The sequence below is a fragment of the Amblyomma mixtum genome, chromosome 2, assembly GCF_055824585.1.
Source record: "Amblyomma mixtum isolate Tamu chromosome 2, ASM5582458v1, whole genome shotgun sequence".
Taxonomy (NCBI): Eukaryota; Metazoa; Arthropoda; class Arachnida; order Ixodida; family Ixodidae; genus Amblyomma; species Amblyomma mixtum.
The window spans coordinates 253735799-253756277 of record NC_143013.1 but is presented as its reverse complement, the minus strand read 5'-3'; the positions used below and the strand labels follow the sequence as shown (position 1 = coordinate 253756277).

General features: G+C 46.9%; 1 protein-coding gene and 1 long non-coding RNA gene across 2 annotated transcripts in view; one reads left to right on the top strand and one right to left on the bottom strand.

Moving 5' to 3' along the window:
- Positions 1 to 7800, bottom strand: part of LOC149363548 (uncharacterized) — a 19198-nt gene extending 11398 nt beyond the window's left edge. Inside the window, exon 1 of the mRNA XM_089573534.1 lies at positions 7664 to 7800. Coding sequence (XP_089429660.1) covers positions 7664 to 7699 — 36 coding nt within the window. The 5' untranslated portion in view covers positions 7700 to 7800. The remainder of the gene's footprint in view (positions 1 to 7663) is intronic.
- LOC149363547 (uncharacterized) overlaps positions 1 to 20479 on the top strand; it is a 22104-nt gene extending 1625 nt beyond the window's left edge. Inside the window, exon 3 of the long non-coding RNA XR_016289087.1 lies at positions 18603 to 20479. This is a non-coding gene — a long non-coding RNA (uncharacterized LOC149363547). The remainder of the gene's footprint in view (positions 1 to 18602) is intronic.

Sequence of the window (20479 nt, the reverse complement as noted above, 5' to 3'; positions counted from 1 at the left end):
ATCTCTTGCACTTATTCACGGGTGGACTTCACAGTTAAAGGAGTGTAGACACCTAAATTGGGTGGCTTCAGCGTTTTGATTCTCTATGCTGAAACCAGCCTTCCTCAAGAGCCGTAATGACAACGAATTTTTATGCCTCACGTGACCTATACCACACTTCGACCTCACAGCCATCGTTAAATTGTTGAAACCGAAAAAGCAAAACAGTATAATAATGTATAATAATTCTTTTGCGCATCATTACAAAGAAGAAAACACGTACGCAAATGTTAGGTGACTATGCTCCTTTAACTGCTCGTCATAATAATATTTAATTTAATTTCTAGTGCGAAAACACTACTTCAGAAGGCTTAACCGGCTCACCGAGTTTTTTTTTATTTATTTATTTCAGTGCCTTCAGGGCCCGAGGGCATTACAGAGGGGAGTGGGGTATAATAGACAAAATTTGAAAAGAACAGCAGTCACTAGTAACACAAAATGTGAACAAAAATATGGCTCGCGCAAATGAGTAGGTTACAGCAAATACAATCAAACAAATTAACAGTCATTAACAGTAAATTATGAGCATAGAATGAAAGTAAAGCATACCACGCAAAAAAAAAGACACAAGGAGCAAGTTGTAGAAAATGGCACGAAAAAACTGGTGCACATATTCTGTCATGAGCTTAAACAGCAGATGGCCCGAAAGACGCGGGTTCGATCCCGGCCGCGGCGGCTAGAATTTCTTTGGAGGAGAAATTCTAGAGGCCCGTGTACTGTGCGATGTCAGTGCACGTTAGAGAACCCCAGGTGGTCGAAATTTCCGGAGCCCTCCACTACGGCGTCTCTCATAGCCTTAGTCGCTTTGGGACGTGAAGCCCCATAAACCAAACCAAACAGCAGAATTTGTGAAGGAAAAAAATAAAGAGAGAGAGACCAGGTCTGTTCGAACTACCACGTGAGCTGGAAAGAATAAACGGCAGTACGCAAGAATTACATGTACTATGTTACCATCAGATTAGTTAAAGCTGATTTAAACACAGAATGGTCACATATTTCGACGACCGAGAGTGAAGCTTGACCATAAGAATGATCTTGTCCCATGCAGAGATAAAATAAATAAATATTGCCGCGAATGGGTGTAAAACCCGTGACGGCGTGGACAGCTGAGCTTCATTGGCCACCACACGATAGTGCTACGCTGTCGCCGCAGTCGTACACGCCTCGACTTCATCCACTTTCATCTGCGGCGAGAACATATGAGATCAACTTAACCTGAGCCTAATATCGCCGCCAGACGTACGTGCCGACGAACCAGCAATGCAAAACCATGAGCCAACCAGGCTAAACACACGCGTGTTTAGCCTGTTTAGCATCCGTGTAGCCAACCAGGCTAAATTTGTGTTTTTATTTATTTAATGTTGAATTTTTTACAGATTTCATTTCTTTGTATACTTTTTATTTGGCACTGTGCAAAGGTAGACTTGCAAATGCACATAAAGATTGAAATACGCAGCTTGATAAGATGTGCACACAAGGAGTGATCGATTTCATCAAAAATGTTTGCACCTAATGTGTTTCAAGTCTGCTAATCATGCTCATGAACAGGGGTCAGGCAATCAACGGCTCCTGCTATGACGTGATTGGTTTAGGTTACTAAATGAAAAGTTTTACAGCTGGCTACGGAGTCATATAGCTCGGCCGCACTGCTCTGTACATTAATAAAATCTACGAACAAGAACCATTGTCAAAAATGTGATCTGAGTGCAAGCACTTAGATTTTGGTGAAAGGAGCGCAAAAAGTTAAGGGGGAGGTGGGGGAGGCAACCACCCTCCTTGCCCCCCCCCCCCCCCCCCCCCCCATGTTCGGGGTCACTTATGTATTGCGAGATAAATGCTGCATGCAGTGAAGCGGAAATGGTTTTAATATTTTACGTAAAAACGAAAACGTGGCCGCGGTTAAGCTATGGTCCGCCGCCGTCAATGAATTTTTGTCGCCTGCTCCTTACGAAGCACCTGATTACGCTTGTGGTTAAGGAGCTTATCGCTGTAAAAGCGCGTATACGTTAAAGCCTGCCTCTTTAGGTTAGGTGACTCTTTTCCCAAGAAACGCCTGTGGAGTCGCTCCATGGGGCTCCGAAGATGGCCGATAACAAAGGTAGTGGATCCTCTTTTCGGCAAAAAAGCTATCGAATGCTTATTGTACCCCGATAATGCTGACTGTGTCATTATCCCGGCATATCTTCGCCGTTTTGCCCTAACAGACTGTTCGTGCTTTTTCCATGTATATCTGCCCTTCGTTTAAGCATATCCCGAAATATGTGTATTCGGCCACTCTGGGTAATTCATGGCCTTGTATTGTAAGCACCTGATCAGTTGTATCGTTGAAAACCATCTCACCCGACGTAGTTGCGATAAAATTGAAACCTATACACTCTCCTTCGTCTGCACAACAATTCACCAGCTGGCAAACCCTCCTAACAGTACAATGTCGTCCGCATACATGAAACCCGGCAGCCGGTGCTCAGCGACCTCTAAGCCTAATCTGTACGACAAATTATAACCTAGATTACTGCCTTGTAACCTTGTTGAGGAGGACAACCTTGCCATAATCATTTATGTACCTCCACAGTTGCACTTTTTATCCCTTCCCAAGTAATTTCAACTTTATTATCTCGGTATACTTCCTATAGAAAATCAGTTACCTCATGACCGATACCTTCATCTTTTAATATGTTCCACAGGATTTGCCTGTTCATTTTGTCGCCTGCTCTGCTCATGCCAGGAAGGCTAAATGGAGAGGTCTATTTCCCGTCTAAGCTATTTCTATGCCCTGGGTAAGCGCGAATCATCTAATCGCCTACTCCTTCTCAACCCGTTATGCAAAACTGCTGCCATCTACTGGAGAAAAGCGAAACAGGTGGAATGTCACCATATTGGAGGATGACTACAGCCACTTCCTACGCTCTGGCCTCAAGCATGTTCTTGTCGGAAAACCCTCCTTCCAGGCAACTGAGGCGGTAAAAATAAGTGACGAGTGGTCAGTTGACCTATCCACGCCGTCCAAGTTTCCAAGTTACTTTGCTGAGGAGAAATAGAAACGCGCTCGAATCAGGCGCCCTACCTTTTTTTTCTCCTTGGACGTCTTTTTGTGTACGGGAAGGCACAGAGCAATACCGGGTGTTTTTTTCTTGAAGGTCCAAAATTTTTAAAGAAAGGTAAATTCCCTTTGATTTGTTTTAACCCTGGGGCTTTACTGAGGGCTACGGCGGACGCCAGGTAAGAAGCAAACTACTTTAATTAGTTTGCTGATTAACGGAATACGTTAGTTACCTTTTATAATTGTTATTTTAGGGGATATGTTGTATTAGCAGAGTTGGAGATCGTCTTCCAAACAATCCAGCCAAGAAAAAAAAAATTTCATGAAAAAAATTTTTGCGCGCGTTACGAAGCGAGAAAAAGACACCCTGGTAGGCAGCTTGACACTGTAACACAGCGTCTGTGACGCAGTTCGCACCGCCCTGCGCTTTGTGTCAGTGCGTTTTTGTGCCAACGCGGCATTCCGCGAGGCCGCGGAGCGAAAGAAGCAGCGATAGCGCAGGCCGCCCGTCCGGGCTTCAGGTGATATCAGCCGTGTGACGCCAAGCGCAGGGCGGAGCGAACTACGTCAGAGGCGCTCCCAGCCGCTGAGTTACGGTGTGAAGATGCCTACCAGGGTGACTTTTTCGCGCCTCGTAACGTGCGTGAAAATTTTTTAATTGAAATCGTTTTTTCTCGGTTGGACTGTTTGGAGGACGATCTCCAATTCTGTGAACACAACATAACCCCTAAAATAAAAATTAGAAAACTTTATTAACATATTTAGTTAATCAGCGAACTAATTAAAGCAGTTTTCTTCTTTCCTGGTGGGTGCCCGCCGTAGCCTCCAGTATAGCCCCAGCGCTAAAATAAATCTAAAGCAATTTACCTTTTCAAAAAAATTTTGGACCTTCTAAAAAAAACACCCGGTAAATGGGCACCTTGAGCCAGAAAAAAAATCGAGCCACGTGCGTACACAGATACGTCCTGTGATTTCGGAGGCGATTCTCCAACATGGCGGATAGCACACGGCAGCAAACACATGGTACCGCATTTTGGATAAACCCTATAGGTAGCGCGACGAAATGCAAAATGGCAGCCCGGAAGAGGGTAACGCTCTGGGGTTGATGCGTTCCTTAGCACAATCTTGGCGTTGTGCGCGTGCTGAGGTTAGTAAGAGTATGGCTCTGTCATACACCACTACACTCTCCTTAGGAGGAAATATGATGAGAAAGAATTGATCAGGCCAGGCCGGGATTCAATATTTTAAGGGACAGAACACTGAACTTGAACACTGAAAGAAGGAACCATTTTTTTTTCGACCCGACGGAGAGGTTGCTAAGGTGTTGTATTTCGCAATGGCTTTATTGGAAACGCTGTAGGAAATTTCTACCGAGAATTTTTTAATCAGTGCATGCGCCCGCTTTTATGCATCCCGGTGCTCGAAACAATTATCAGCGAGCGCGATGGCGATTGCACGTCGGCAAAAGTGCGGTTCCAAAATCTAGACTGTGATAAGAGATCATTAGTATAGAGCAGCGCCCATTTCAGTTTTCACTCCTAAAGCTCTTTACGGTACACTGACTGACGCCTCGTTGACGAAAGTTCTAGTATACTACATGTGGCGGCCGCTCCATCCAAGAAATTGAAAACATTACGGCGCCATTATGCGAATTTCATTGCGAAATCGAACTTAAAAATCCTCGTTTCTTTGAAACTGCGGTGCTCAATTCTTACAGCATGAGTATCTTACCGCGGCTGTGATCTTACAGTAGCTTTTTTCTGCCATAATCTCATGGCATGTTTTGGGTTGGTTTATGGGAGGTTTCACGTGCTAAAGCGACTCAGGCTATGAGGGACGCCGTAGTTAAGGGCTCCGGAAATTTCGACCATCTGGGGTTCTTTAACGTGCGCTGACATCGCACAGTACACGGGCCTCTATGATTTCACCACCATCGAAATTTGACCGTCGCTACCGGGATCGAACCCGCGTCTTTTGGGTCAGCAGCTGAGCGCCATAACCACTGAGCCACCGCGGCTGCATGACACGTTTTGGTCTTTAACCGAAGGCCAAAATGTGCTGATCGAGCGCCCATCACATAATTTGCTACGTTGTGAAAGCTTTGACTACGCTATATCGGTTGCTTGAAGGCATCAGAACTGTACATACCCCTGTTAAGGTATTTGCGCTTGCCGTGTTTTAATGTAGCGTACATAACCCGGCTTATTTCATGTAGGACGCGCGGTCGCGGAATCGAGTTTGTGGTGCGTCAGGTATGTCCAAAAAGCACTCCTTCAGCGTCCGTAGTCGCGGGGTGTGGCACGTGACAATAGGATTCAGTAAATAGGAAAATGGCTTCACTCACAGTGCGCGCAGATGTTTTCCGAACATGGAAACCGCGTAAAAGCTCGTATCTTCGCGGTCTGAACATGCAGTTCTGAAGTGAATGGTGCATTCTGCAGTTCCCGGCGCGGCCTGCAGAGTGCTTTTCTCGGTACAGGCCGCGCCCAGACAGAAGAAAAATTCAGCTTCTCCGCTTTCTTGTTCCGAAAACGGCTACCTTCTGGACGCGCCCGGAAACAGCTCAGGGGGGCCGCGGAGTGCACAGTAGACACCGTCTGTTTATGACTCAGTGGAGTGGAACCACGCAGGCAATTCAAAAGACGGCGAGCTTTAGGCTAAAAGCTAGTCCTACAATCGAAACCACATCGCGGCAGACTTTTTTACCCCCGGAAACGGAACACATTCTTCAGGGGCGTGCTCAGCGCGTAGCTCCAAACTCTTTTTCACACAGGGAAAACATAGTTTGCATTGACGTCATAGCGGCCACCAACTTAGGGTCCAGAAACCGGTTACTTCGGATGGCAATGCAGCAGCGGCTGGGCAAGAAAGCAAAGGAGATATGCCTTTGACACCGAGATATAGGAAGCGGTCTGCTAGGTCTAGAGACATAGATGGGTGATAGTAGTGAATGGGGGAAATTGGAAAGTGCTGGAGAACAAAGCGCCAGATGCCCCTCAGAGGAGCCCCGATTCTCGCGGACAGCTTTTTGTGGCTATGCAGCCAAGTCTAGGCAGGAAAGCAATGTAGGAGTGCCTTTGTTCACGAAGTGTGGGGGGGGGGGGGGGCTTGTCATTTGTTCGGGCTAGGGGAGCGGCTGCAGGAAGTCGGAGAGGCCACTCTTCACGGCAACGGGACAAAGCCTCAACCCATTTCCTGCCTAGTCTTGTCTGCATAGCCCCAGAAAGCTGACCGAACCTTCCCCCTCTACCTGGAATGTTTTGGGCCAGTTGGTGATTCATGATTTGCAGGTTGGCTTCCTGGCTAGCCTCTGCTGCACCCAAAAATCCTGCTTGTCGAAACTAAAATCTCCGAATGCGGGGTGCTTGCGGGCACTAAAGACCGTGCACAAAGGGAGATGGAGGGATGGTATCGCGCCCCACTTCACTCGAAGGACACTGACAATAGTCTCCTCCCCGACGCCTCGGGGAAGAGGGGGGCCATTTCCGAGTAGCTGGGCAATAGGAGTGTCTCGCATGTGTGGGCGAGACGAGATGCGACCGCCATCTTTTTCGAACGCCACGACTGCCTGCATACGCATGCATGTAATGCAGTTGGTTCAGGACTGTGGTCTAGGCTGGTTGGTGCATAGCTACTTGATAGGAACCTCAGCGCAAGAGTAGGTTATCATCAGTTAGCGGAGTTGATGTCACGTGAATAAGCTCTACACAGCGGCTGAATTGTCAGAAAAGACCTAAGCCTTTTACGCTGCGGAGGGAAGTTGCACTCAAGATGATTAATGCCGGGTAAAAAATTTGTCGGAAAAACTTGAGCGCCGCAGCCCGTGGTAAAAGCACCGCGCAGAAACACGGCGAGCGTATTTTGCACCTGGTACACGTTACTGAATACTTTATCACAGGAAACTTAAGGTGAGGTGACCACAAAACAGACAACAAAGGAGAAAAAGATGGTTCCACATCGGGTTGACGCGCTGTTCGGGACAAGCGCGGCGGAGCACCCAAGTAAAAACAGCGCCGATGTTTGTACCACATGGCAACCTCAGAACACGGTTAGATACAGACTTTGTTTCAATTTTTCATCCAGCGCAGTAACTATCACCAAGAGCGAAGAAAAAAAATTCGACTAACGTAAAATCAAATTCAGGCCAACCACATCGTAAGTACGCATGGAGTGGATGATGGAGGAAATGCGTTTTAGCAAATAGGCTTAGCACGGAAACACAGCGCGAAGGAACAAAGAAAGGAGTACTAAGCCTTTCCGCTTTTCTGCTTCCTCGCCTAGCCTCTCTGTAAGAACGCGATACCAGCTTGTCTAAAGATCTACGTGGTTAAAGGAAATGGTTGTTCGTGCGGCAAAAAAAACAACAACAACATCGCAACGCAGGGAAGTGAATGCCTGAAGTTTTTGCAAACCTCTCTGTATACGAGGCAACGTGTTTGAAACAAGGATTTGCTGCTAGCAGCCCTGAGCGCGCTAAGAACAAGGTGCTTGCTGGGCAGTGAACATGGTAGAGTTGTGAAATGTGATCGCAAAATCTTTGCTCTCTGCTGAAATAAAGGTACGAAAAAGGCATATCGGACTCACCTTTTTGCGGCGCTGACGACGGTTCAAGGAAGGCATCGTGGCGTCTGAGTGGCTTGGGGAACACGTCACTTTGCTCTCCAGGCTGTGATCGCGCTATGGTCGCCTCTACTGCACGCGAGAGAAACCTGTGCCGTTGCTGCCAATGTGCACACTGAAGGGAAACTGAAACGATGCGTGTCGTCTCGCCAGTTTTTAGGGCGAAAAGACACGTGATCCCAAATATGTGACGTCACGGCGAAGCAGCGACATCTGCGACAGGAATCTTACCAACGTGACAAGCACTTTTTCTTTTCTTTGGGCACACTAGCTTACTCATCGCTTATCTCTTGTTCTCTCCAGGAGAGAGAGAAAGTAAGGTGGCAGGAAGCAAAAACGGAGCCGCAGCAGGTTGTTTCTGTTACCACTTCCTTCCTGTTCACTCACCTCTATCCTTCCATCCCTCTGTCTGCACCCATGGGCCCTTCTCATTTTTTTTTCAGTAACTGAGCAGTGCTACCCACAGAAGGCTGCACAAGAATGCGCCTGTTTTTGGCATCTATTTTCACTTCTCTCACCCGAGAAAGTTAGTCATATAGGATTAGGGCGAGGCCAATTCCTGGAAAGAGGCATTAGCAGGAGACCTCTGGTGGCGTTCCCGGGAACGGTCATTGTTCACTGAGTTCCGTTGGTGACCCAGTTCTGAAGGAAAGTCAGCATCCGTCTTCCAGGAAAAACTAGGTGGGCAGGTTAAAGCCTGCACCAACTTGCCTGCACCAACGCTGTCTCGTCTTGCCTTTCTTTGTCCGTGTCTTAGGAGTGCGCTGTGTTTTTCCTCAAGATGAACTACCAACTAGCCCCCTCTTCCACCCTTGCAAACCAACTTGCAACTTGTCTACCGCTTGGTGATGCCTTCACACGTGACTGAGGCAGAGTTCACTCTCTCCTCCAAGGTGTTTCTTAATGTAACTACAGGGAAAACTGTTTTCTCTAAAGTTCATCCACCATTGAGAGGCATAGGAATGCCAGGAGGTTTCTTACTTGACCATTGTTGGGCATCTATTACGTGGATTCAGGAGCAAAAATACAATTATTCTCAAGCAAAACCTCGCAGAAATGCCGCGAAAGTTTTTATTTTAGCCTAAAACTGAACTTTCAGTTGAGTTAAATTTATTAGAGTGAAAAACGCAGCGTTGAAATAATTTAATGTGCGCACAGAGGAGAGCATCGTGGTATACAGCTACCGCGATGTCCTGTTGTTACAGGAGCGTCAGTGCAAAACGTTGCTTTGCTGCTATCCCACTGTTTTTTTATGGACTTAACTCTGAGCCGTCTTGTTAGGGCGGCTTGTCAAAAGTTAAAAATAAGGAGTTAAGTGTTCTTTTGGAATCGTCGTTTTCATCCATGTGCTGGCTCTAAAATGATTTTCGACAAATTCACGAGATGAAAAAAGAAAATGACTCGCATCAACCGCTGTGAAAATTTTGCTTTCATAACAAACTTTTCGTTGCTATACTTGAAGCCACTGGGCAAGCCTTTTAATGACGTTGCATGGAGGCAAACAGCGAGAACTATGGTTGATATTAATTGAAACCTGGTATTCATATGCTCAATTAACAATTTATGTGCCGTCCATCTGCACAAAGATTTTCTGTTCCGCGTCAATTCACTAACAAAGTTCACCCATCCCAGCGTACTCTAGCTTTCGCACCGACTTTTGCCACCTTTCTCATCAAGGCGCAAGTAACTCGTCGTTTCCATCCATGTGCTGGCTCTAAAATGATTTTCGACAAATTCGCGAGATGAAAAAAGAAATTGACTCGCATCAACCGCTGTGAAAATTTTGCTTTCATAACAAACTTTTCGTTGCTATACTTGAAGCCACTGGGCAAGCCTTTTAATGACGTTGCATGGAGGCAAACAGCGAGAACTATGGTTGATATTAATTGAAACCTGGTATTCATATGCTCAATTAACAATTTACGTGCCGTCCATCTGCACAAAGATTTTCTGTTCCGCGTCAATTCACTAACAAAGTTCACCCATCCCAGCGTACTCTAGCTTTCGCACCGACTTTTGCCACCTTTCTCATCAAGGCGCAAGTAACTCGTCGTTTCCATCCATGTGCTGGCTCTAAAATGATTTTCGACAAATTCGCGAGATGAAAAAAGAAATTGACTCGCATCAACCGCTGTGAAAATTTTGCTTTCACAACAAACTTTTCGTTGCTACACTTGAAGCCACTGGGCGAGCCTTTTAATGACGTTCCCTGGAGGCAACATCGAGAAGAACTGTGGTTTATATTATTTGAAACCTTGTATTCATATGCTCAATTAACAGTTTATGTGCCGTCCATCTGCACAAAGGTTTTCTCTTCCGCGTCAATTCACTAACAAAGTTCACCCCTCCCAGCGTACTCTAGCTTTCGCACCGACTTTTGCCATCTTTCTTTGCAAGGCGCAAGTAAAGAGCTAGTAAAAAAATCGGAGGTCGGTCGATGAGACTGAGTGAGCGGGAAATTCACGCCTGATTAGTCATGCAGCGTGGTTGAGAAGTGAGCGCGGCTCCAATCAGGCGCTCGTTGGAGATTCTTCGCCGGGAGAGCATCTATATAGGGAGACGGGCACTCACGCATTGTTTACAGCACGCGCTGGTCTGTCCTCTCGACTTGGTCCCGCTTCAACAGCTCTCATCCACAAATGCGCCTAACGAGAACGGTCCGTCCAGCCACTTTTCGCGTTCTTTTCCCTCGCGCAAGTTTGCGCGTTGGAGTTGGTATCGTTCCCCGCCTTTACCGCACTTGTCGTCCCCGTTTTCGTCCCTAATTCTCCCTTCGTTTTCCCGTGACGGGAAAGAAAAACGAGCCTTACGAGTCCCCAAACTCGCGCGCAAAAAAAGTATTCTGCCAGAGGCGAACAGAGGAGAAAAAAGAATCGGCGTCTTCTGAAGCATGGGAAACCATGCACTGGAGCCAATCGAGCCGTCGAGACTCATTACCACCGCATGACGGAACTTGACACGATGGCGTCGGGTGACGTTGGGCGTCGAGTTGTCCCTTAGTACAGTGAACTAGAATATTGGGTAGTGTGCTCACAGGCCCGCTCGGGGTGACCCCGCCGGTGTCGACAGGGCGCGGTGGCGCGTGGTGGCGCTGCACGCGTCTTCACGGGTGAAAACGAGTGGCGCATTCGGCTGGCGTCGCAGTAGCCGTGGTAGCCGCGCCGACAAATTGAATTATTATCGCAACATTCGCGTGTGTGTCATCGAAATGGCTCGGCAGATCTTGAATGGAACTTAATTTCTGGCATGTGCACATGTTTATTTATTTCTCAAAGTTCCACAAGGGACATTGCATGAGGGGTTACAGAGCAACTTTTATCAGTATACGCTTGGCACGCAGGGATGATCACGTATTGTCACTCGTGCCTGCAATGTTTCCTTGCAGTTACAACGCAGTGCGTACCGAGCGGTCATACAGCTTTTTGTATCAATACTTAAAGTTAATAGTAGTTGCATGTGGTGTGGCGGAATTTGATTATATGCCAGGGACAAACGCGGAACGGAGAGTGTCGGCGGCAGCAGTTATTTCTATTCGCAAGGAGCCAAGCTGCAGCACACATAACACAGAGGGGCAGGGAGGTAGAAGGGAGACACATAAGTGAGCGAAAGTACAAGGAATGGGGGGGGGGGGGGGGGGGGGCATATACATTATTTAAAATTAGCGCTTTGCGCTAAACACGATCGAGGCACGCGTACCGAAACAATTTCGACACAACAGTAACTGACTTCGCATTTTTTTGAACAGGCATGCAGTATCCACTGCTATTTAAAAAAATAAAGAATGAGGCAGATTTGTCATCACTGCATGCATTTATGCTCGCTCATTTCGCCTCTGGCAGCGGTGGCTCAGATGGCGCTCGGCTGCTGATCCGAAAGACATGGGTTCGAACCCGGCCACGGCTGTCGAATTTCGATGGAGGCGAAATTATAGAGGCCCACGTACTGTATGATGTCAGTGCACGTTGAAGAACCCCGGGTTACAGTGAGTTGTACCCATGTGGTGGAAATTTCCGGAGCCCTTCACTATAGCGTCCCGCATAGCCTGAGTCGCTCAGGGACGATACAACCCCGTAAACCAAACCACTTCGCCTCTTTGTCGTATTCTATCACTTCAGAGCAGCGTCAGCAACGGCTCAGTTTAAGGTGCTTCGCCCGTTCGACTTTTTCTTCGCTAAAATGAATTACATTCCGAAAGCATTCTTCATATGTTGGAAGTGGTTAGAAGCAGACTTCAAAAAGAAGTTGGTTCTGTGAGGTTTTCTGTGGAGAGGTTTTCAAGCTTCAACACAAATCCATAAAGCTGCGCCGGTGGGTAGAGCAGTCCTCCATGGTCGCGGTATTTTGTCAGCCTCGCAGGAAAACAGTTTTCATTGGGAGACTGCATTGTAAGCAAGGTAATGCACATTTGGCAATTTGTCTCCAGTACACACTTCCGTGCAACATACCCTATTACGTAGAAAACAAGTCTACAGTCACTTCTACCTACGTGCTCATCGTGGTCATGCGCAGGCACCCAAGTTTGAATCTGGAGGGCCCTGCATTTGAAGGCCGCTTATCTGGGCAAGCTTGAACAAGCACTGGCACCATACGTGAACAAAAACGTGAAATGACCCCACGAGAAGCGCTCGAACCAGCGCAAAACCGCACAACAGAACAACAACGAGCACACAAATACACATGGCGCACTGACGGCGACGGCAACTCCTACCGTGAAGTCTACTGTGGCGCCACCTCGTGTCGGCGCCGCGAAACAGAAACCTGTCGACATTCGCTGGGCCACCGCTCCCCCATTGAGCCGGCGCGGAGTGAGCACACTACCCAATATTCTAGTTCACTGTACCCTTAGCGTCTCCTCTGAATCCTCGGCACTTGCTCCATCTTGCTGAACTATTTGCTGAAGCGGACGAGCTATAATTCCGGAAGCAGTGAGTACATAGGCAATGCTTGGTTTGGTTACGTTCCCTTCAATGAAAGATGTGTTACGGTGAGGGGTGCCGGAAGTTTTAAACATCGCAGTGCATTTACAGGTCACTCATGAATAAAACAACATATAAAAAGGTTTCGCGCCGTTATATTGGCGAGTTTTTTAATGTTTGTTTGTTTATGCTCAAAACCACCGGAAAGCTACTTCATCACACTGTTTCATAGCGAAAGCTCTACTCCTCCCGTACAAAGCTGAAGGTCGTGTGCCTATGAAATTTGACCTTGAAACCAGGAGGAGCGTAGGCCTGGGTCTGACGTCATATGCCACGTGACTAGCCACAGCTGCGCGCGTTGAGCCTACGGCGCTCGCTCGCATCACAAGCATCAAATCACGTGATTCGCCACAGCTACGTATGCACTATATGTATTAGGTTATATCTACCTACCGAGAAGAGTATGCTGCGCAGCAGTTCGAGCGTCGACGTGATGAAATAAGAGCCGCCCGGTAGAAGTTTACTCTGGGAGGAGGGGTAGGCAGCAGCTATTGAGACAGCTGGCGCCATCTATAGACGCTTCAGGTAGCAATAATTATGGATTTTTTTTGTTAAGAGAAATTAAAGATGAAAATGAGTTATTGCATAAAGTTATAGGATAGCATTATTTACTTCATCTATGGAAGGACAAACATAAGCAGAGAAAAGAACACGCTATACCATGCCGAACCTTCGCCGGAAGTCATCCTTGAAAGCAGAGAATGAACAGCCTCTGTTTATACTTCTGCCTATTCTGCCTGTTTCTGTTAAATAGGCCGAAAGCTCCTAATGAAGAACAGTGTATTTCACTTAGACTGGGATTTGTCTGTAACTAAGGGAGAGAAATATCAGTGACGAACTAGTTTCTATCCACGAGCAACGCAGCTTTTCACGGGCAAGTCAACATATGGTTCTACATGAGAAGCGCGAATTGTGAAGCCTTCTCAGCTTCCACAGTGTCACTTTTCTGAAGCCGAATGAAGCTTGAAGGTGTTCTCTAGTTTTTATTCAGGAAGATCATTTAGACGGTGCTCGAATATTAGCTGCTATAACCTCACATATCATCATCATCAGCTTGACTACGCCCACTGCAAGGCAAAGGCCAGTCCCATGTCTCTCCAATTAACCCCATATAACCTCATATAATGTACATCAGCTCGCTTAATTACGGGCTACATGACGAGGTTTGAACACATTAAACTACGCAGCGCAGGGTGGAGGTCTCGTCTTCTCAACCGTACCCAACAGTTCTGGACAAAAGCATTTTCGATCGGGAAACCGTTGATGAATGCAAATTTTTTCATATAATGTAAGATATCTGTAACGATCAGTATATCCGCAGATCCCCTAATGGCAGTCTTGCACTTTTATTTTCTATTAACATTTTTGCTATCACCAAAATTATTCCCCATTGGCTTTCTATGGCAGTCTGAACTGCTCGATGCAATCCATGGAAACTCTTTAACTGAGAGATTTTGCTATATATCAGAACACTGCACCATTACCTTGAATATTTCCGTAACAATAGCTAACAATTTCCCAATATCTAAATTTTTGTTCGAGAATGTTCGACATGAAAATATCAGAGCCACGCCAGAAATGAAATTTATTAGTCTCTTAATTGATTAGTGCACATATGCATATATGCAGAAAGAGGTCCCATAATCGAGGTTCCACGCGTCTCGCAAAAGGCGGCGCAAATTAAAACTGAAGCCCGCTCATGCATTTTTTCTAGCACACCAACTATAGGTGTGGTGCTGCGAGCTATGAGAGCCCTGGACACTTATTAGGCGCGAAATCTTCTTCTTCACCATATGAAAAATTCAGGGGGCACTTTGTCTCTCTGAAGAGCTGCGAGGCGAAGGCGTTTCCTGGCCACTGTTTGTTTTTATTTACTTTTTTATTTTTCATATTTTGTTTCTTATTTTTTTGCTCATTTTCTTAATTTTGTTGTTTTTATTTTTATTTTCACATCATATTTTTATTTTGTTGTTATTTGTGTTTATTATTTTTATTTTCCTTTTCTTGACTTTACTCCTTTTATTTTATTTATGAAGCCCATGCATTCAATAGATGCGCCTTTATTCATGCTGGAACCTTGAGCCTTTTAAGCAGTGACGCCGAAAGACGGACGAATCTGCCGACGCGTCTGTCGACAAGGCTGTCGGCGCGTCTGCTAACGACAGTATGAGGCAGTAAAGGCTTTCGCCTTAAAATGGCTCATACCCACGCGGGGGGATTGGCCAAAGTACGGTGGTGAATGCCAAGGAGATATATGTGCGGGGGAAAAAAAAAAGCTAAGTAAAATAGTGTTCTTCCTCCTCCTCCTCACTGCATAGCCGCACTCTGTCTACTTCCTTCTTTACGATAAGAAAACGAAGGCACCCGCGGCGTAAATGTCTCCAAGCATTTCATTGCTTGACGCTTTCCTCTCTCTAAATGATGTAATAATTACCTGCTTGATCGCGAGCGCTTTTGTCAACTTATCCGAGGGTTATGTATGCTGATCTTCTCGGTCGGTACATGTCTGCGTTGTTTTAAAATATATATATAAGGAGCCCCTTTGTAACTGATGACACAGTTTGCATGATTAATTAAATGCCAGTACCTTCGCACTTTGACAAAGATTTACGTTAAAGTACAAAATTATGAAAACATAAATTTATGTTTATGAACGTGGCTGTAGGCTCAGATGGGGTTGTGCGACGAGTAAAGAAAAGGCATAATTTATCAAAAACTAATCTTTTTACACATTTTTTTTGTTCAGTGTATGAGTTAGAAAACGTAAAAGCTCTTTTGGCGTGCTTGAATGAAGCTGACGAAGAGCGCATTGAGGTTTAATCAAAATCAAATCAAAAGTTAATGAAAAGATTAAGTTTAGATCGTGCAAAATTTCGCGCACGGAACTTCGTCTGAACGAGTTGCGAAACACTGAAAAAAAAAACAATTTAGGTAAGCTTTGCTGAGCGAGATTCGCGATTATGATTCTACCAGGTTTGCCCGATAACCACATCTCTGATATTACGTAGTGTTTTGCTCCATTTTGTGATTACACAGCCTCAACGCAGTGAATGCTCCGCAGCTAACCCCCGCAGCAAACAACCGTATGTTTACAGAACCGTCCCAAGGATGTTGGTCTGGCGCAAACAAAAGCCGTGCTCTATTCGCTCGCGTAATGCGTTTCCTAATTATCCAGCTAATGAAAGACTTGTCGGCTGGGACAGATCACGCTGAAATAACGCAGATCAAAGCGTGAGAAGTTCTGCCGTCTAGAGCGGGGGCGCCCAATATTATACGTGGTGAGAGATTAATAACTTTGCAAACATTCTCTATTTCTTGTAACGACTAACCATTTCCTTTTCTAGCTTGCTTTTAAGGTGCTTTCGCTGTCATAGTCCTTAATATTTTTAAGCATGAAATGCTTTTAGCTCCCGTTGTCGGCAGTGTGGTGACGTCACGCCGAGACCGAGATCCACTCATCCGGGCATTGAAATCCACTCATCCGGGCATTGAAATCCACTCATCCGGGCACTGAAATCGAGTCATCCGGGCACTGAAATCGAGTCATCCGGGCACTGAATTCCAGTCATCCGGGCTCTGAAACGAGAACATCCGGGCACCGTACGAGACTTAACGAGATTTAACGAGACTCTCTAAGCCCTCCTACGCGACCGGCATGCAAGCAACGGTTGGTCTCCAAACGAGTCACAAAAAATAACTGCTGCCAGTGCCTTCTCAATGTTTATCAAGATATCAGTCGCGCTGTGGGTTTGATAATGCACGGAATTATAATTTCCGATTTCTAATAACGCGTGCAAAAAGCACATAAATTCCATGTTGCAGTTCGTTGTCGTACGTGATCCGGGGGAGAAGCGCTGCGTTCAAAGGGCAAGGCATCGCGCCGAACGGGTGGTGGCGTTCCTCCCTTCCTTTACGGCGCGGTTCGGGTGTCCACCGAGATGGCAGAGAATTACTGCGCCATTTCCTTTCCTCAAAAAACCTTGCGTTCAAATGGCAAGGCATCGCGCTGAACGGGTGGTGTCGTTCCTCCCTTCCTGTACGGTGCGGTTCGGGTGTCCACCGAGATGACATTAGGCCCGTAAACATTTCATGCTTACTCTACTCTCGGTTACGGGAGGCGCAGAGATTTTTTTTGCTTTTGTTAAGTGTGCCCCATCCAAATTGTAGTGACGCAACAAGCGCGCCGGGTTGTAAGTTTTTATTCCTCTTGCTTTAATCTGTAATGTACCGTCTTTGTTAAAAGTAACCAGGCTGCATGGTTTGCGTTTGGCTGCCCTTACAGCTTCCCTGAAGCTGAAATGATCGTTAAAGGTAAGGACTGGGGGTCTTCTTATCTTCCAACACCTTTTTTTCTTTAGGAAAGCCACAAGGGCTCCATTATACAAGCTAGAAGAAAACCATGCAGCCTGGTTACTTTTAACAAAGACGGTACCAAAGCAGGCCTTGCTTCAAGGATTAAATCACGTACGTCGCATGTCACAAGTAAGTGTACGAGGTTGCTACGTAGGAGTCACCAGCAAGGGAATAAAGGAAATCTGTAAAGGGATTTGACGCAAAACTCAGCCATCGCAATATGGGTAATTGTATTTGCCACCACTCCAGTAGCGCGCATAAAGCCCGGGATACATGCGACGATTTTTTTTCCGAAGTTCGCGTGGCAGGAAACGTCGTGGCGGTGCGAAGCCCGGCCGAAGATACATGAAGCGAATAAACGGCGGCACGCCTGAGCGTATCCCTCGCCGCGAAAGCGAATGGGGTCAACAAGTGGCAAATACCACTGAACGAGGAGCTATTTGAGAGGAGCGAAGCGGTCTCTTATGTTTTAATCACGAAAGTGTTCATTCCGACATAGCTGCACTAATTTCAGCACGTGTGCATAGCTATCTATAAGGATTTGCGTGCTTGAATGCATGCCGTCGCGTATACCTTTGGATGCCCGCTCAGCCACGGACACCAGTGGCTGCGGTTTTATTCGACACATTCACTTCCAGAAGGAAATGTCGGCATTTCGGTCTTAACTCTGTCGTGTTCTCCCCCCCAAAAAAAGCGACATCGCATGTCTAATTGAGCGTTTACTCGCTCGACAGTAACATTTCCGTGCCAGTATCCCTGCGTAGCTCGTCGGCCATGGCGGCCATTTTGGCGGCGGCGGGCAGTTGCAGCCAAACCGGAAGAGCGGGCTTTCTGCGCTGCTGTTGGCTCGCTTTAGCCGCTGCTTCCGGTCTCACCGGATGGTGGTGGTGTAAAACATTTATTCATACTATATACAGAGGTATTGCTTGGACCGTGCCTGAAGGGCCCGGCCCTCACAATCACTAGGAGGGATTCCTAGTCCGGGACCCCTGTGGCCTCCGCGGCGGACTGGGCTCTTGTCACCAGGGCTCGTTGGTCCTGGAGAGTTGAGCAGCCGAGCAGGGCAGCCTCCCAGTCCTCTCGGGTGGGGTGGGGGTGGGGTGGGAAAGCAGGATTGGCAGGGCATGCCCACACCATGTGATACGTGTCCGCAAACACTTCCCCACAGTGTGGACACTCGCCCGAAAAAGCCGAATTGAAATGTTTGAGCACTGCCGGGCACAGTACCGTGTTGGTGTAGAGGCGAAGTAGCCAACGCTCCTCTGCCTTATTGAGGCCTTTACAGGGGGGTGGGTATCGGCCGGATGCCGCGCAAGAAGTGTCTAAAAGTGGCTCAGATCGTCGGCGGCGGCGGTTTTCTCGACGACGGGCGTCGAGTGCGCGCGTTGGGCGAAAATCGCCGACTTGCCGCCGTAAGAATGTTGCCTGTATTGCGGCCTTAAAACACCTTATACGGAAGTCGGAAGAAGAAAATTGGAGGGTATACTTAAGCTCCGCCATAATGGCATGACGCGGTAGTGCAATGGGTTAATTTCCATATATGCGGATAGTCATTCTCTACTTTACATTCACAGATCCCTGGTAGTCCTCACACCTCGCCAGGCGCAGTGGTGCAGCGATTACGCGATGCGCCACTATTCTACAATGGTAAGTGCTCCGAGCGGTGGGCCTCGTGCGGCCCAGGTTACTCTTTCCGAGCGACCAGTCAATGATTTAGCTGCCCCCAGCCACGACGTGCAGTTCGCTCACTATCCGATGGACAGGCTGTGATGACGTCGCAAGGTCACGTGACCTACAGGTGGCTCACCTGCCTCCTAGGTTGCTCTCTGGGCATCACCTAGCTGCCAGAGTCATGCTTGCGATGTTTCGCTCGCAACGTCGACGCCGACAACGTCGACATCGGATTTTTTGGACAACGGGGCGTTTAACGCTCCCGCGCTGATATTATGTTCCCGTGGCGTCGGAACACGCGGAGTTCCAAATGGGGATCCGGCACGCACCGAAAGCGTGCTGAATAATTTTTAGGAGCTAAAAAGGTGACAGTGCGGCGAGGACACTGAAATCTGAACGCATTTGGGAGAGAGATGGCAAAATATGCGATGTTTCCAAAGGTTGTGGATTGCCTGCGGCATTTTGTTCATGGTATTGAGAAAATGCCGTAACAGTATATTTAGTTCGCGTTGTCTTCCATACTTATACCAAGCATAATTAGCGAGGCAAAAAAAATGGCAGTGGTTTAGCACTGGTTAAACCTGGTTGTGTTGATAAAGCAACGGCTGCCTGGCTGCGCTTAGGATTCGCTTGTGGTTAGGCGACACCTCCTCCCCCTCTACTACGCACAACTGGCGAAGCAAGCGCCGGTGGCGGCGGCGCCATCTGGCGAAGCGCGGCGTCGGCAGCTGCTGCAGTTGCTAGGCGCCCTAGAGATGCCCGAAGTTTAGTGACGAACTCTTAAACTAAAGTCATTTAATGCTTTGTGATATGCGTTTTATCCTCTATTGTCATCGAGGTGCGAGCCAGACCGTGTTTTTGAATCTTACTCATGCCGATAACGCTCCTTGTTTCCGTTTGTCTATAGACGATCACCTCGCTCTCCAAACTGGCCTGAACCTAATTTCAAATTGGTGTAGTAAATGGCAAATAATGCTCAACTCAATTAAATGCGAAGTTATCTCTTTACCCCAAAAGCATACAAATTATATTTTCTAGCACTTCATTGATGGTACTGTAGTGTCTTGGGCATCATCTGATAAGATTTAGGTGTTAACCTCACGGATAACCTTTCATGAGCCACGCACATTCAATGCATTTGTGCCAAAGCTTCAAGATCACTTGGGTACCTGCACCGGAACTTGCGAAACGCCACTAATAACGTGTGAAGAGCGGCTTACTTAACAACTGTGCGTTCCCAACTAGAATCTGCTTCACCTACGTGGTCACCTTATCAAAACTACCCAATCAACATGCTTGAATCCGTACAAAATAGAGCCGCTCGTTTCATTACACATAAGTACAATAACCATTTCACCGCCACTGAGATCAAACTTGATACCTCCCTCAAACCATTAGATATTTGTCGTTTCATCGCTCTTTTCTGCTTAACTCATAAATATCGTCACAGCACCAGGCCATCTCCCTTGCCAGCATTAAACGCATATAGGGAAGAACCCAAGCCTTCAATTCATATGCATTTCCGCGTGCCATTGTTCTTTGGAATGATCTTCCCGACAGTATCGCATCTCTCTGCAACCACCATTCATTCCAAGACCAGCTGCACAAACATTTTCTTTAATGACATTGTGTCTTGTTATATGTTGTTCTGTCCTATAAGTTGTTTTTCTTCTCGTTGCTAAAGTGTTATGTTTTGGTTTCCTGTGCAGTTTCAACAATTCGCATTTTTATTATGGCTATTTCTTTTTTTTTAGATGTGTATTGGGCACATGCGATGCAT